This window comes from Parasteatoda tepidariorum, chromosome 10, assembly GCF_043381705.1.
Source record: "Parasteatoda tepidariorum isolate YZ-2023 chromosome 10, CAS_Ptep_4.0, whole genome shotgun sequence".
Classification (NCBI taxonomy): domain Eukaryota; kingdom Metazoa; phylum Arthropoda; class Arachnida; order Araneae; family Theridiidae; genus Parasteatoda; species Parasteatoda tepidariorum.
This window is the reverse complement of record NC_092213.1, coordinates 23,308,272-23,321,575: the sequence shown is the minus strand read 5'-3', so window position 1 is coordinate 23,321,575 and position 13,304 is coordinate 23,308,272. Positions and strand designations below refer to the sequence as shown.

At 31.1% G+C, this 13,304-nt stretch overlaps 1 protein-coding gene across 1 annotated transcript in view; it reads right to left on the bottom strand.

Moving 5' to 3' along the window:
* Nucleotides 1-4,786: 4,786 nt before the first annotated feature.
* LOC107446216 (A.superbus venom factor 1) overlaps nt 4,787-13,304 on the bottom strand; it is an 88,660-nt gene continuing 80,142 nt past the window's right edge. The window contains exons 36-40 of the mRNA XM_071186913.1: nt 12,600-12,689; nt 10,576-10,680; nt 7,659-7,745; nt 7,391-7,538; nt 4,787-4,998 (exon numbers count right to left, since the gene is read on the bottom strand). Of these exons, the coding sequence (XP_071043014.1) occupies nt 4,866-4,998; nt 7,391-7,538; nt 7,659-7,745; nt 10,576-10,680; nt 12,600-12,689 (563 nt within the window). The 3' untranslated portion in view covers nt 4,787-4,865. The remainder of the gene's footprint in view (nt 4,999-7,390; nt 7,539-7,658; nt 7,746-10,575; nt 10,681-12,599; nt 12,690-13,304) is intronic.

The window sequence follows — 13,304 nt, the reverse complement described above, 5'->3', positions numbered from 1 at the left end:
ACTAAAGGATATTTATGGTAATCCGTGCTGACGCCTGCTCTTATCTAGGAGGTGTTGACTGTACCCATCTCAGTTTTTCTGACCTGGGGTGCAGGAGCAAATGTTCCGGTTAGTAGTCAGCCAAACGCGGAACCCCCGGTGTTTAGCTGCCAAGTATGCTTGGTACTCATTTATCGACTCACTGAAGGGATGAATGGCTGAGTCAACCTTGCCCGGCCCGAGGCATGAGTGTACGGACCGCTACCACTGAGCCACCAAGCGTATATTACTTTAAACTAAAGTAACCTTTTCGAGTAATATAAAAAGAAGTGGTTATTTTTTTTCCCTAATCATTATACATAAGGCTCTGTTATAAAGAATATCCTTAAACACTATTCGAGTTGCACGGTTGATATATTTTACATTAATCAACACAGTTCAAATACGGGAAAAACTTGAAGATGGAAAAAAAGGGAAATTTTTTTTAAAACTTTTCTTCCAAGCTGGTGTTGCTACGGCTTTAATAATGCGTCAGCTGTATAGCGGAGTAATTAATGAAAAATCCATTCCATAGAAATTGAATGAGGAGGCACAGTTAAATATTTAGAGATGCAAGAAAATTTATTTTTCTTAAAATAAAATCAATTCTGCTCCACATTAATGGGATACCTGAGAGTGACGTTGTGTGGGTATTTTGATCCAGATTAGTTGTTGATGCGTGGTATTTTTTTACGTTAGCAACTGTTCTTCCCACTCTATTTCGAGCATGCCAAGCCCGCAAGTATCAATTCTCTTAAGTGACATAATATATATTCTTTCACAAAGATTTCAATTCTTTCTCCATACATTTCTTATTTAACACAGACAGACATAAAGTCATGTAGAACATAAAAAAACTAATTATGCATCGAATTGCCAGGTACACAAAACAAAAATATGTTACGGTTAGAATAAAATACATAAAAAAAATAATAAATCTAAGCAAAGTAAAGGACGTAGATGAGAAAGAATTATATTTCAATAAATTTGAGGTGTGACACTGCACTGTTTTTTAATTAATTTCGCGTTAATTAACATTCTAACTTATGTGGTGAAACTTAGCTCAACTTTAAACGGCCATTTTGCTTTTAACTATCAGCTGGTGCTGACGTCATAGTTCACGTGTGGAGGTATCCGAGATCTTCTTCTTCTTCTTGAAGTGTAAGTACCCAATTGGTTGCTTGTTGAGTCGGTAGCGAAAGTTTTTCATTTCTACAAGCGTGTCAAATTTTGCATGATAACAAAACAAACGGCATCTGATGGTTGATTTTCGTAAATGTTACTCAATTATTTTATGCAATTCCAACTAAAGCTTTGAAGCAATGTTTTTTTTTCTTGTTTGTTTTACTTTTTCATTCTATAGATTTTTTCATGGTTATATATACTTAGATATGAGTGATATTTGAGGTCAGTCCTTTGAGCCATTAAGTTTGTGTCTTAGCAACAGAAAATCCAATAATTAGATCAAAATTTATTCCGCGGTGGGCATTTTTTGGCAAGTAATACAGTCGGGTTGGGCAAGTAATACAGTGTCTTAATCTGAAGAGCATTTTGCTGTCCAAAATTTTTTAAAAGTTCAAATAAACTCCAAATTTTTTATTTGATTTATCTTCTCTAATAAAAATTCTATTGCTTCTATAAAATCTGCCAATTTCAGACCGCAGTGTGTATATTCTAGATTGAGGACCATCTTTAACTATTTTACCCTTAATCCAGGGTTATTAAGGTACTTTTCGGTAATAAACATGCGAATTTACTTTTTAAGATTTTAAATTAGAATTCCTCTCAAAATATTTGTTTTGTGTTACCCTTTAGAATTTTAATAGTTTCCTTAATTGTTAATTTTGGTTTTAATTATTCAGACAAACATGAGAGAGTTGATTTTAATTATCTACCCATTATAATTTAGACGGAGAGGGAGATATTTTGTAGTCTAAAAGAACAAGATCTACATCTTTGCTTTCTCTAGCATGTCTAATTAAATTTCTTTTTAAAGTTTGTTACTTCACCATTATGTTGACTGAAATGTGACGAAATGATACATCCATTAAAAAAATCTTTATTAGTAAATTAATCAAACTGAGGACTCCATCATTAACCAATATTTCTGGTAATCCATGCCTCACAAATATAGATTTCATATAATAAATAACAGCGAAAATGAATATAATATTCACTTGAAGTTACATATACATTCTGAAAATAATCAATAGTAGTTTCACTTCTTTATTTCCTGAGATATGGAGAAATGATCAAAAAATAAATTTCACAACAAGGGGACCAAACTTAGAACCGCTCTACTATCTAAATTATTAGAGGGACCGGAAAGTAATGCCGTTTCGGAGCATTAAATATTCGTTAGTTCATTTCAACTCAATACATTTTTTTCGATCCATTTCGATTCATTTTCGATCCGGCATTGAGTGGTTGTTTCTAAGGAGGGTGAATATCTTATTGATTAAAAATAAAATCTTGACAACAATTATCAAATGCACCAAAACGACATTACTTTCCGGTCCCCCTAATATTTGAAACACATTTTCCAGAGTGCCTCTATCTAGTCAAGAATCGTTATCCATCGAAAAAAAGGTATTTTTATTCAGAGGTAGTACGTTTTGTGTCTAATTTCGTAACCTTATATATCGCTTGCCCAAATTAACTATAATATTTCAGGTTTGGCCCCCCGAACCATTAAGATTGAGTCCTAGAACGGGAAAATTCGATAATTAGAGAAAAAGTTATTCAGAATGTTCACTTTTATTTTGCGCACTGTATGCATCATAAGAATAAAAAAATAAAATCATTTTCCTACTTTTACTCCTTGATGAAGACAAATTTAGTACTTTGCATTTACCACTTCACATGTAGATTATAATATCACAACTGCGATGAGATATTCACTCTTTATCTATAAATATATAGACAGGTAGTGAAAATAAGCATACTAATGTTGTTGCTATTTTCTGTTTATTTTGACAACGTTTAAAAAAATAAAATGTAACTCTTTTGTTATCTTACATTGGCGCCATTTGATACCAGTTCTATTTAAAAAGGCGTCGTATGGTGATGGCTTAAAAGGAAAGAATATCTAAGATCCTGTTTTCCTAAATAACATTTAAAAAATAGAGTTTTATTCCCCCTGACAATTCAACAATTTGTTCAATTTCAGTCGTGGTGGATAAGGGGATAGAGCGTTCGCCTTCTAATGAGGTGCACCGGGTTCAAATCCCAGTCATGGATTCTCAATATGAATTCAGCAACCGGCTCGCACTGACCGCAGTGCTGACGCAAAATATCATTAGGGGTAATTGGATCATGGGATAGAACCCTTTTACCTGAAAACCTGATCTTACCTGAAAATGCGTGCTATTCAAATTGAACAAACTGAAAGTGTCTGACACAAAAATTTTTGAATTTAAATGCTGAAATTTTAAATTTACATGTATGCGTTCATTCACTGATAGTATAACACTTTTTGCTCTCTTAGAATTGGCTTTATTTAAAATTTTATAATTTTGAGATAATAAATTTTAAATATAACATATTGTTAGCGTTCACTTTATCTGTTTTCCTTATTCATTTATTTATTTGATCTCAGCATTTTAATCTTTATATTGAATCTATTTTCTTATATTATTTCAGTTTTTTTTTGTATTTAATTAGTTTTAGAGTGCTGTAAAGGGCAATTAATGATTTTTGATGTGTACCATAACGTGAATTATGTAATTGTAAATTTCGATTTTTTTTTTCTCAAGTTTGTTTGGTACTGTAGAGAGAGTTGTAATCGATAATGCCAATCTTCATCTGTCAAAGGGTACCACAAAATAGAATCGAGTCGAGCGATCAAGTCTTAGTGAATTGATTTTTAATAATCATAGTGGGAGTTACGCTACAATACTTCCCCACCAGAATTTCCTCTGGGATTGAATTCAATGAACGCATACCACTAGTTGATTTAATGCAGTTTTTGCGAAAGACAGGGAAAGCTGTAATAAGTTCACCGGATTTTAATGCTTGTGGTGAGAGTTGTATTAAGTTCACAGGATTTTAAGAGGTAGTGGTGAGAGCTGCATTAAGCTCACCACGCTTTTGAGCGTTTGTCGTGAGAGCTGTATTAAGTTCACGGTTGTGCGTGTGCCCTCTCCTGCGTTGTTATTAGCAGTCGAGTGTGTGCAGAATTCCGGTTGTGTGTAAATGAGATGCAACAATGTGAGGAGGAAGATAAAGCAGTCACTAACAACAAGTAAACTTATCATTGTGTACCATCCATCGAATTAGGCGTGTTCATATCACGTCCGGGTCACCAATGCCATCCTTCATCTATCCAATGGTACCTCAATATAGAATCGAGTTAGCATGTTTTAGATACTAGTTAATTGTGGTTTAATAATCGTAGTGGTAGTTACACCACAATGCAATAAGTCAAACCATCGTTAGCAAGCGAATTGTGAAAATAAATTTTAGAAAAAGGAATATATTGACTTTTAGCATGTTAACATATAAACATAGCAAATTCACCTTTGTCGTTTATACGTTAATTACACTGGCAAAGGAGAACTTGCAACAACAAGAAATTTCTTTTCTGATGGAAAATTATTTCACATATGTGATTTCCTTTTGACAGTCAGAAACAACGTGTGATTCTAATTCAATCTTGTGCTCAGCAGTTTAGTAAATATTTAAGTGGTAAAAATTTTAATCTCCTATATTGTTTCCTGTACTGTATTGAATTCAACTGTACTACAGAATGTCAAAGACTGAGCAGATAAAAGTTTTAGATAACATTTATTTCTTAAAAGAACATGTTTACAAAAATGGATTAAAAGTAGCACAAAACTGTAAAAAATTCACTGAGCACATCCTTCGGATTTTAATTTCCTCACAACATGGTTCAACGCGCGCTGCAAAGGCTTATCTTTGGCTTCTTTAATTAATGTCCACAAATGAATGGCACTTTTCTTGTCCAATAAGTACCTATGCCTGCACAAGAAGAAAATAATATTTCTTAATATACTTTACAGGGAACTAAAAAAATCTAGGCTAATTTTAAATCACAGTGTAAAATTTAACTTTCTGAAATAAGATTTACAATAGACCCAATGTAAATAAAACCCAAATAGCAGTGTAAGATTGATTTCAATGTCAACAACAGCTTTTATCGTAAAGCTCAACAAGGTTTATAAATGACTAGGAGGCTCCGCCCCCTGCTCGCTAACGCTCGCCAACCCCCGAGAATTGCTACGCAATCCTATGTGGTTCACGCCGTGAACCATGGCTCGCTGCTATCGCTCGCCAGTGAACACAATGTTCTAGCACAAAGACATAATATATTATCATCAAAGACATAGTATTTTATCAGTACCTCGTGATTGAATCAAGTATGTAGAAGAATTCTACCAATGTTCTTATTGGCTTTTAAAAAAGTATATTAGCTATTTAGATTGTACATGGTGAAAAAATCAAAACATTAGCTAAATAAGAAACATATTAGCAAAATAAATTATCAAATATTGCTTCACTAATATTCTGCATTTTAAAGCGTGAAAATTCAATGCATAAATAAACGCGAAATATAAAAAAATTCAATGCATTCAATACAAACACTTAAACGTTTTTTAGACGTTTAGGTAGCTCCCAGTAGAAAAATATCAATTCAACAGCGGCCTTTTAAAGCATTCTCACTTCAATTAATTAATTAATTCCTAATTGAGTTTAAATTAAATATTGTCATGTTTTTAGTGCATGAATCTGAATTGAACAACCTGATAATGCTCACTCTGGTTATTGTTATCTGGTTGCTCACTACGTGCTCTTGCGCGCCGAATCCAATCAATTAAAAATGAAAACTGTTGCCAGCGCGAGAAAAGAAATATCATCGGTTTTATTGATACATATATACATACATACATACATACGTATTAGCGTTTTATATAATATAGATAACTAAATAAGCCATGCAAGCTTGAGATAATGTTAAATTTAACTATGCTAGTTTACGCACCATTAGGTTCGCATTAGGCTTACTTAAACAACCCGTTTATATCGATGTTGAATCAGCCTTTACTAAACAAGGCTAGAAAAAACTGAAATCGTGGAGAAATAATCATTCACATATTAAGAGTAGAAAGTGTTCTCAAACCGAAAATAAATTAACCTTCTCAAGATTTATTTTAGATTTTATGATTATCATTGAAACAAGGCTTATTTTCGCAGGCTTTTGCATACTTTCTGTTACACCTTAAAGGTGAATTTATCTCTGATTGGTGATTAAAGATGAATTTATCTTGTATTTAATAAGTTTTCAATTCAAGCAAAATGTTGCACTACTTAAAGCTAGAATGAAAAACAAGGCAAAATCAAGGTTTACAGTTGAGGCTAAAATATGACATCTTTTGTAAATTTTTTTGCTTGCCTTTTTCAAGCTTCAAGGAAACAAGCTTGGCATATTAATATTTCTACTAAGTTCAAAAATGAAGATACGTTTGCCGTTAAGTTACCTATTGTCTGGAAATTTATTAAAAATATAAAGTTTTACGAAAAGGATGGTTCAAAATTAAAAATTTGCTTTTTTTTAATTTTATAAATAGTTAATGTTATAAAAAAATATTTAAAAAAAATTATAAAAATAAATTATAATAAACAATATATTATAAAAAAGCAATATATTATGAAAAGCAATATATTATTAAAAAAATATTGCATAATTTAGCAAGTAGAGAATCAAGAATGAGCATAATTAAACAGTTGGTGATGTAAGAATGACTATAATTAAACAAATTAAAAATAAATAATAGACATAATTAATTAATTAATGAGCATTATTAGATTTAGATTTCGGATGATTAAAAATAACGTGTTCAAAATAGAAGTGTACTGTCAAAACTGTTGTATGCTATGTTTAATGCAGTTATGTTACAAGAAAAGTTTATAGAATCTCAGTTGCTCAGTTTTCAGCAAAAAGGATTTAAAAAAAGAACCTCTTAGGAATATGGGTTTACAAACGTTATTTGAAGAAGCTTGAGAGGTTGACAAATTATCTAAAATAGAAGAATACTAAACAAAAATCAGTAAAGATCATTTTACTTATGCTCTATTTCTACGTATGTGAACACAATTTTAAGCATTGCTTTTACAGGAGAGTCAAGCAGGTCTCAAACACGCCTATCAAAACGCGATACGTTGACACCACAAGCGTCCTCTAGCGGTTCCGGAAAGCATTGGCCTTTCCATGTTCATATGTGATTTTTTATTCCTTTTGTATGCTTGTTCTAAGTTTTCTTTTTGACTACGTTATTTTGTGTTATTACAATAAAAATATGATTATATATTTAAAATATGGTTATGCTGAGAAATAAAAATAAATCTTTCGAACCAGATTTGTCCATGTTCATTTTTATATTTCTGCCCATCCATTCCCATTATTAAATACGTCTGTTGAGGGAAAAGTTTAGCAGAATCACACACATCCCTAGATAAGAAAGATCGAATGTCTCCTTCAATCAACTCAGCTTTTTCAATCCCTATAAGTAAAGTAAACAAAAAATAGGTACCATGGAAGAAAACAGTATACAAATTTAAAATTCTTCTATAAAAATACGATACGTTAATGATATAAAGTTTTTCATTACTTTAATACCCACCTTCTTTAATTACTTCTTCGACAACAAAAGATATGTTTAGAAAGCCATTTTCTTTCTTGATTTCGCCATCTAACTTTCCCTTCCACACTAAAAAATAAATTAAGCATTACAAACATACACTAATAACTTTTAAACGCATTTTAATTTTACATAAAAAAAACATTACACATTTACGTAAGAAATACGAATACCCATATTTATTTAGTTTACAAAAAATAATTATCCCTCTTGTTCTCAAGTTTAGTTTTCTGGCTCGCATGGAAACATAAATTTTGACTACAACAATAATTAATAACTACAGTCAAGACGGATTTATCGCTTATTTGGTGAAACAATGGCGTAACTGATATATTATAGAAACTATCAGTAACGTCATTGTTTCACCAAATGAGCGATATATACAGTAAAAAAAGTATGTTTAGAAGTGGTAGAATGTAGTAAAATTTACCGCGTTTCTCTCTCTATAAGAGGAACACCGAAAAACTCGGCAATTTTTAGCGAAACGCTTTGGTAATGATTTTTGCAAAATTAATGATAACACATGGTTTCAAAATGTGGGATAAAATTTGGTAGATGTAGCAAAATTTAGTTATTTCATCATGATGCCTTAGAGCATAGCATTAAAAACCATTTATTCGGCTAATTTATTTTTTGTATCTTTTACTAAATGTGTGGTAATAAGAACTACAAGTTTGAAGACCAGATTTCCCGGTAGTCATTGCCATATGAACGGAAAAAATTACTTAGGTAATGGTTTAATTGCCCTATATTTTGGTTTTATTCACTTAATCATTTTTTCTTCTTCTTTTTTTTACCAGAAGTGTTATTACCACATAATAAAGTAATTTTATCAGATTTTTTTTCCGTGTAATAATTTGAATCTATGGCTGATACAACTCTGCGAATCACAAATAAATAAATAAAGTAAATATGTGCAATGTGTTCTGTAAAGAACTTATTTGTTTGTAATTCGAAACTTGAAAATTTTATGCTTTTTGTTTTCCTTCATTTGAAAGAAGGATTTTAAAAATGTATATTGACAGAGGTATTTACGGAACATCCTGTAAAACTCTTCAAATAATAAATTAAGGGGTCCAAACCTTTGACCTCTCTTCTGAAGGAATTATTGGGATCATATTTCACTGATTTCGGCTACCCCCCATATTTTGGGAGTCAGAAATCCAAATCCGTCGAAAAAAGGTATGCTTATTCAAAGAAAGCACGTTTTTGTGTCTGATTTCGCAGCTTAAAATTTCGTCTTCTCTAATTAATTAGCATATTTGAAGTTACTCTTTTGAACCATTGAGATTGAGTTCTGGAACGTGCAGATCCGATCAGTAAATTAAAAGTTATTTAGGGTGGATCGTTTCTTTTTTTTTTTTTTTTTTTGCACCCAGTACCTCTAGTGAAAATTCTGGAAATTTTTCAGTCTCTCTCAAAAAACAGCAATAATGAACAGTTTGATTTAAAAATCTCACCCTTTCAAGAAAAAAAAATGTGGTTTAGCCCTATTGCTTAGCTTCATTAGTTTATAAAGTTTTTGAAACACAGCAGCGATTATTTTTATTTATTAAGTTAAGCGAAATAATAAGATATCAGCTTACATAATTTGCGAAAAAAACAATATGGCACTAAAATCATAATTCTATTTAAATTAAATAATTAGTTCGAAATTATTTAGCCGTTTTAATTTAAAAGTTAACTGCTTTAATCATTTATACACATCTAAATTTTAAGAGACTTAAGTATTTTAAGAGACTTTTTGAATTTTAACTGCAATTGAAAGTTTTTTTCTTCATATTTATGTTTTAAACAGACTAATTTGAAATATTCGATAAAAATATAATACAAAAATATATATTCATGTATATCAGTAAGAAAATATTTATTACCATACTTATATTTACATTAAATTAAATGACCATTTAAAATTATAGGAAAAATTTAAGCGAAAAATCATGTATAATGCGGGGGGAAAAATGTACCACCCTGAACAACATTTGATCTAAGTATCGTATTTTCACGTTCTAGGACTCAATCTTAATGGTTTGAGAGGTTACTTCAAATATGCGAATTAATAAGTGCAAACGATATTCTAAGTTACGAAATCAGACACAAAAACGTGCTTTCTCGGAATAAACATAATACCTTTTTTTCGACGAATTTGGATTTTTGACTCCCAAAATATAGGGGGTGGTCGCAATCTGGGTAATATGGTAACAATATTTTGATCAGGAAAGAGCTCCAAAGTTTGTACCGCTTGATGTTAATTTTATTTTTTGCGTATTTCGCTTTATATCTCGAAAACTTTTTAAGCTATTGAAAAATTATTATTTTGCACTCAGTTATAAAATTCGATTCCAAAGGTAATTTCCTCGCAAAAACAGTTTTTGATAAATATTTGTTGTTTATTATTTTATTCAATAATGGTCAAAAAATTTGAATTGTAAGGTATAAAATTTTTTTGCATCAGTTAAAAGAACGTAATTTTACATGGCGAAATACAAAATTTGGGCAAAATCGGACGAACAGTACCTGCGAAATTGAGTTTTAAATATCTGATTTTTTTAAAATTTATTAATTATTTGAAAAAAAGGTATATTTTTTCAGATAAAATACGTTTTTGTGTCTGATTTCGTAACTTAAAAATATCGGCTGCACTAATTACTTAGCATATTTGACGTCGCTCCCTCAAACCATTAAGATTGAGTCCTAGAACGTGAAGATCCGATCATTAGATCAAAAGTTATTCAGGATAGTCCGTTTTCTTTTTTGCACACTGTACTTATAAAATATGTACATCTATTAATAACACTGAAACAGTCCTTTGAAAAAAAAAACAATACAAAATCAATGCAAAAAAAATAAGTAAACATTAATAATTTAAGACGAAATAATTAGTGGTAACATATCTCACCATAATCGTAATTATCACAAGCTATATCCCTTAACTTATCCCGTATTTCAGATGGATCATTATATTTTTTTACCTCTTCAAATGGATGTTGAGGAGGACAACCACCTATAAATATTATTTACAAAACAAAATTTAATTAGTTTTTCTACGCCCTTAAAAACTACAAACATCATTCCACAACGGTATAATTTAGCAAAAACACAATAAAAAATGTTCAAATAATTTATTAAATTTTATTTAAAACATACAAATTAAATACTGAATCTTCTTTAAATAATAGAATTTAAACAAAAGTTATAAGTTTATCTTATTTATTTTTATTAAATATCCTACGACATGATTTCTTCAAAAAAAATTTATGTTTTTCATCAACTAGATAAAATCGTTCCGATATTTAAAAAAAAACTCATTTATGGAGGTGTCTGAAATTCAAAAAATTTATAACATTTATGTCTCATAAATTTAATTGTGGCGGAAATAAAATTTTCGATTCATACAAAAAATATCTATATCTATATATATCTGCAACAGCTCACATGAACTATACTTTTCTCGAAATGGCACTGATTGCTCGACTCTTCCTCACAGGCTCACCGTTTTGTGGCTCCCCAATTATTAATTTCATATAAATAGGTGCGGTGGCTTAGGGAATTGGGCATTTGCCTCCCAATGAGATGACCTAAGCTCAAATCTTACCGGCGGGTGATTTATATTAATTTCTCTCCCGGCTCGCATCAGCCACAGTGCTGATATAAAATATCCTTATTGGTAGAAGGATCATGAGTTAGAATCCTCTTGCCTTCGAAATAACCTTAAGATATTTCCGTGGTTTTCTTCTCCCTCTAACGAAAAAGCAGGTTAGTCCCCAAAAGTCTTCAACGAAAGCTAATTTGTCCCAATGCTTGATCCAGGAATTATCTTGTCTTTTGGGTTGGGTTCAAAATTACAAAGGTTCGAAAGTTGAGCATTGATAGGCGTGAACTCATAAATGGGTTGACTGTTCAACACTGATTATAAATCTAATACGAAACAAATGCATTATTTCAAAAAATAAGATGTTGTGTATTTACAGAACAAATCAGAGAGAACGATAACCGTGTTTAAACTTACCAATAGGATTAGCTAAAAATTAAATTAATCGATAAAATGGCGATAGAATATATTTACATCGATAAGAAAGACGATCAAAATTTGTATTTTATCTAAAGTACAGTTCCATTTACAATTCGAGTCAAAATTGGTAAGATTTTAGATTGGGAATAAAATGACAATAAGTTCTACAGGTAGCAGTAAGAGAAACGATTAAAATTCAATTTTCATCTGGTACAGAATTCCAGCTAAAATTTAATAATTTAAGATGGTCGGAAAAGGGCGAACTATTAGATCTATTTGGAAATACATCAAGCTTTCAGCTGCTAAAAAAATAATATTTTGCATTGTTATCAGGCGTAGAGATCCAGTATAAATCTGAACTAACCAGATGGTCGGAAAATGGTCAAAATTTCGATTACAAACGAAAACTTTGTACTTCTTTACGAATTATCTCTTTGGTATATATATATTGAACAGCCCATGCAATTTTCAGTTTAGGCTACAAATGTTCAACTCCATAGCCTTGTATTTTGAACCCAATCCAGACGACTAGGGAACTCTTGGATGTATTGAGAGAAATTTTGCTTCCACGGAGGACTTTTTTGGTGGAACTAACCCACATTTGCATTATATGGAGTGAAAAATCACGAAAACCTCCCACGATTAGCCTGACGGCAAGAGTAATTTAACCCTTGATCCGTTTACCACTGAGGACATTTTTCGTCAGCACTGTCGTCAGTGCAAGTCGGGTGCGAAATTCGTATCGATCAGCCATCACTAAGGTTCGAACCCGGGTCATCTGATTGGGAGACGAGCTCTTTATCCCCTAAGCCACCATGGCTCTAGCTTTTGCGTTTTTAAACAATTCTGAAAGAAACATCGAAAGCATTGAGAAAGTTGCTTGAAAATGAAAAACAAACAAAAAAAATTACCTTCAGCGCATTGGCAGACTCCACCATCACAAAGAGTATGTAACAAAGGACTGTTATTACCAGGACCATAAAACGCACTGCATGCTTCATCTGTTTAAAATAAACGGTTATAAACGGTAATCTTATAGTTTTCAAAACACAGAATAAATTATTAAATTAAAAACGAAAACCGTTAAATATCAGTATGCATTGAATTTCTCATAATACACTCCAAATAAGTCTGGATCAAATTACGGTAAGATCCATTTATACCATTAAGTTTTATGGAACAAAAAATCTGATATAACCTAATTTTTGCTGTAATATTTACAGAAAATCACTGCAGTTAAACAAATATTACTGTGAAAACTACGGTTTGAAATATTATGGTAAAAATAGATTTTACGGTTAAATGTGTTTACGGATGCTGCCCTTAAAATGCCAGTATTTTTATCGTAATTTTATCCAGATTTTTTTACAGCGTTCTTTAAAAATACACTTAACACCGTTTATCATCATTTTTACCATTATTGTTACATCTATTTCTGGCAGAACTTTTAAAATTCACCAACATTCAAATTTAATGCAATATTTTGTTTTTCTGATATGACTTAAATATTAAATACTGAGTTGGCATTATTTTGATATCATGCACTAAACAAATATATAGAGAGTTTGTTAGCCACTTAAACGAATTAAAATATATAAATAAAAAATTCCTAAAAT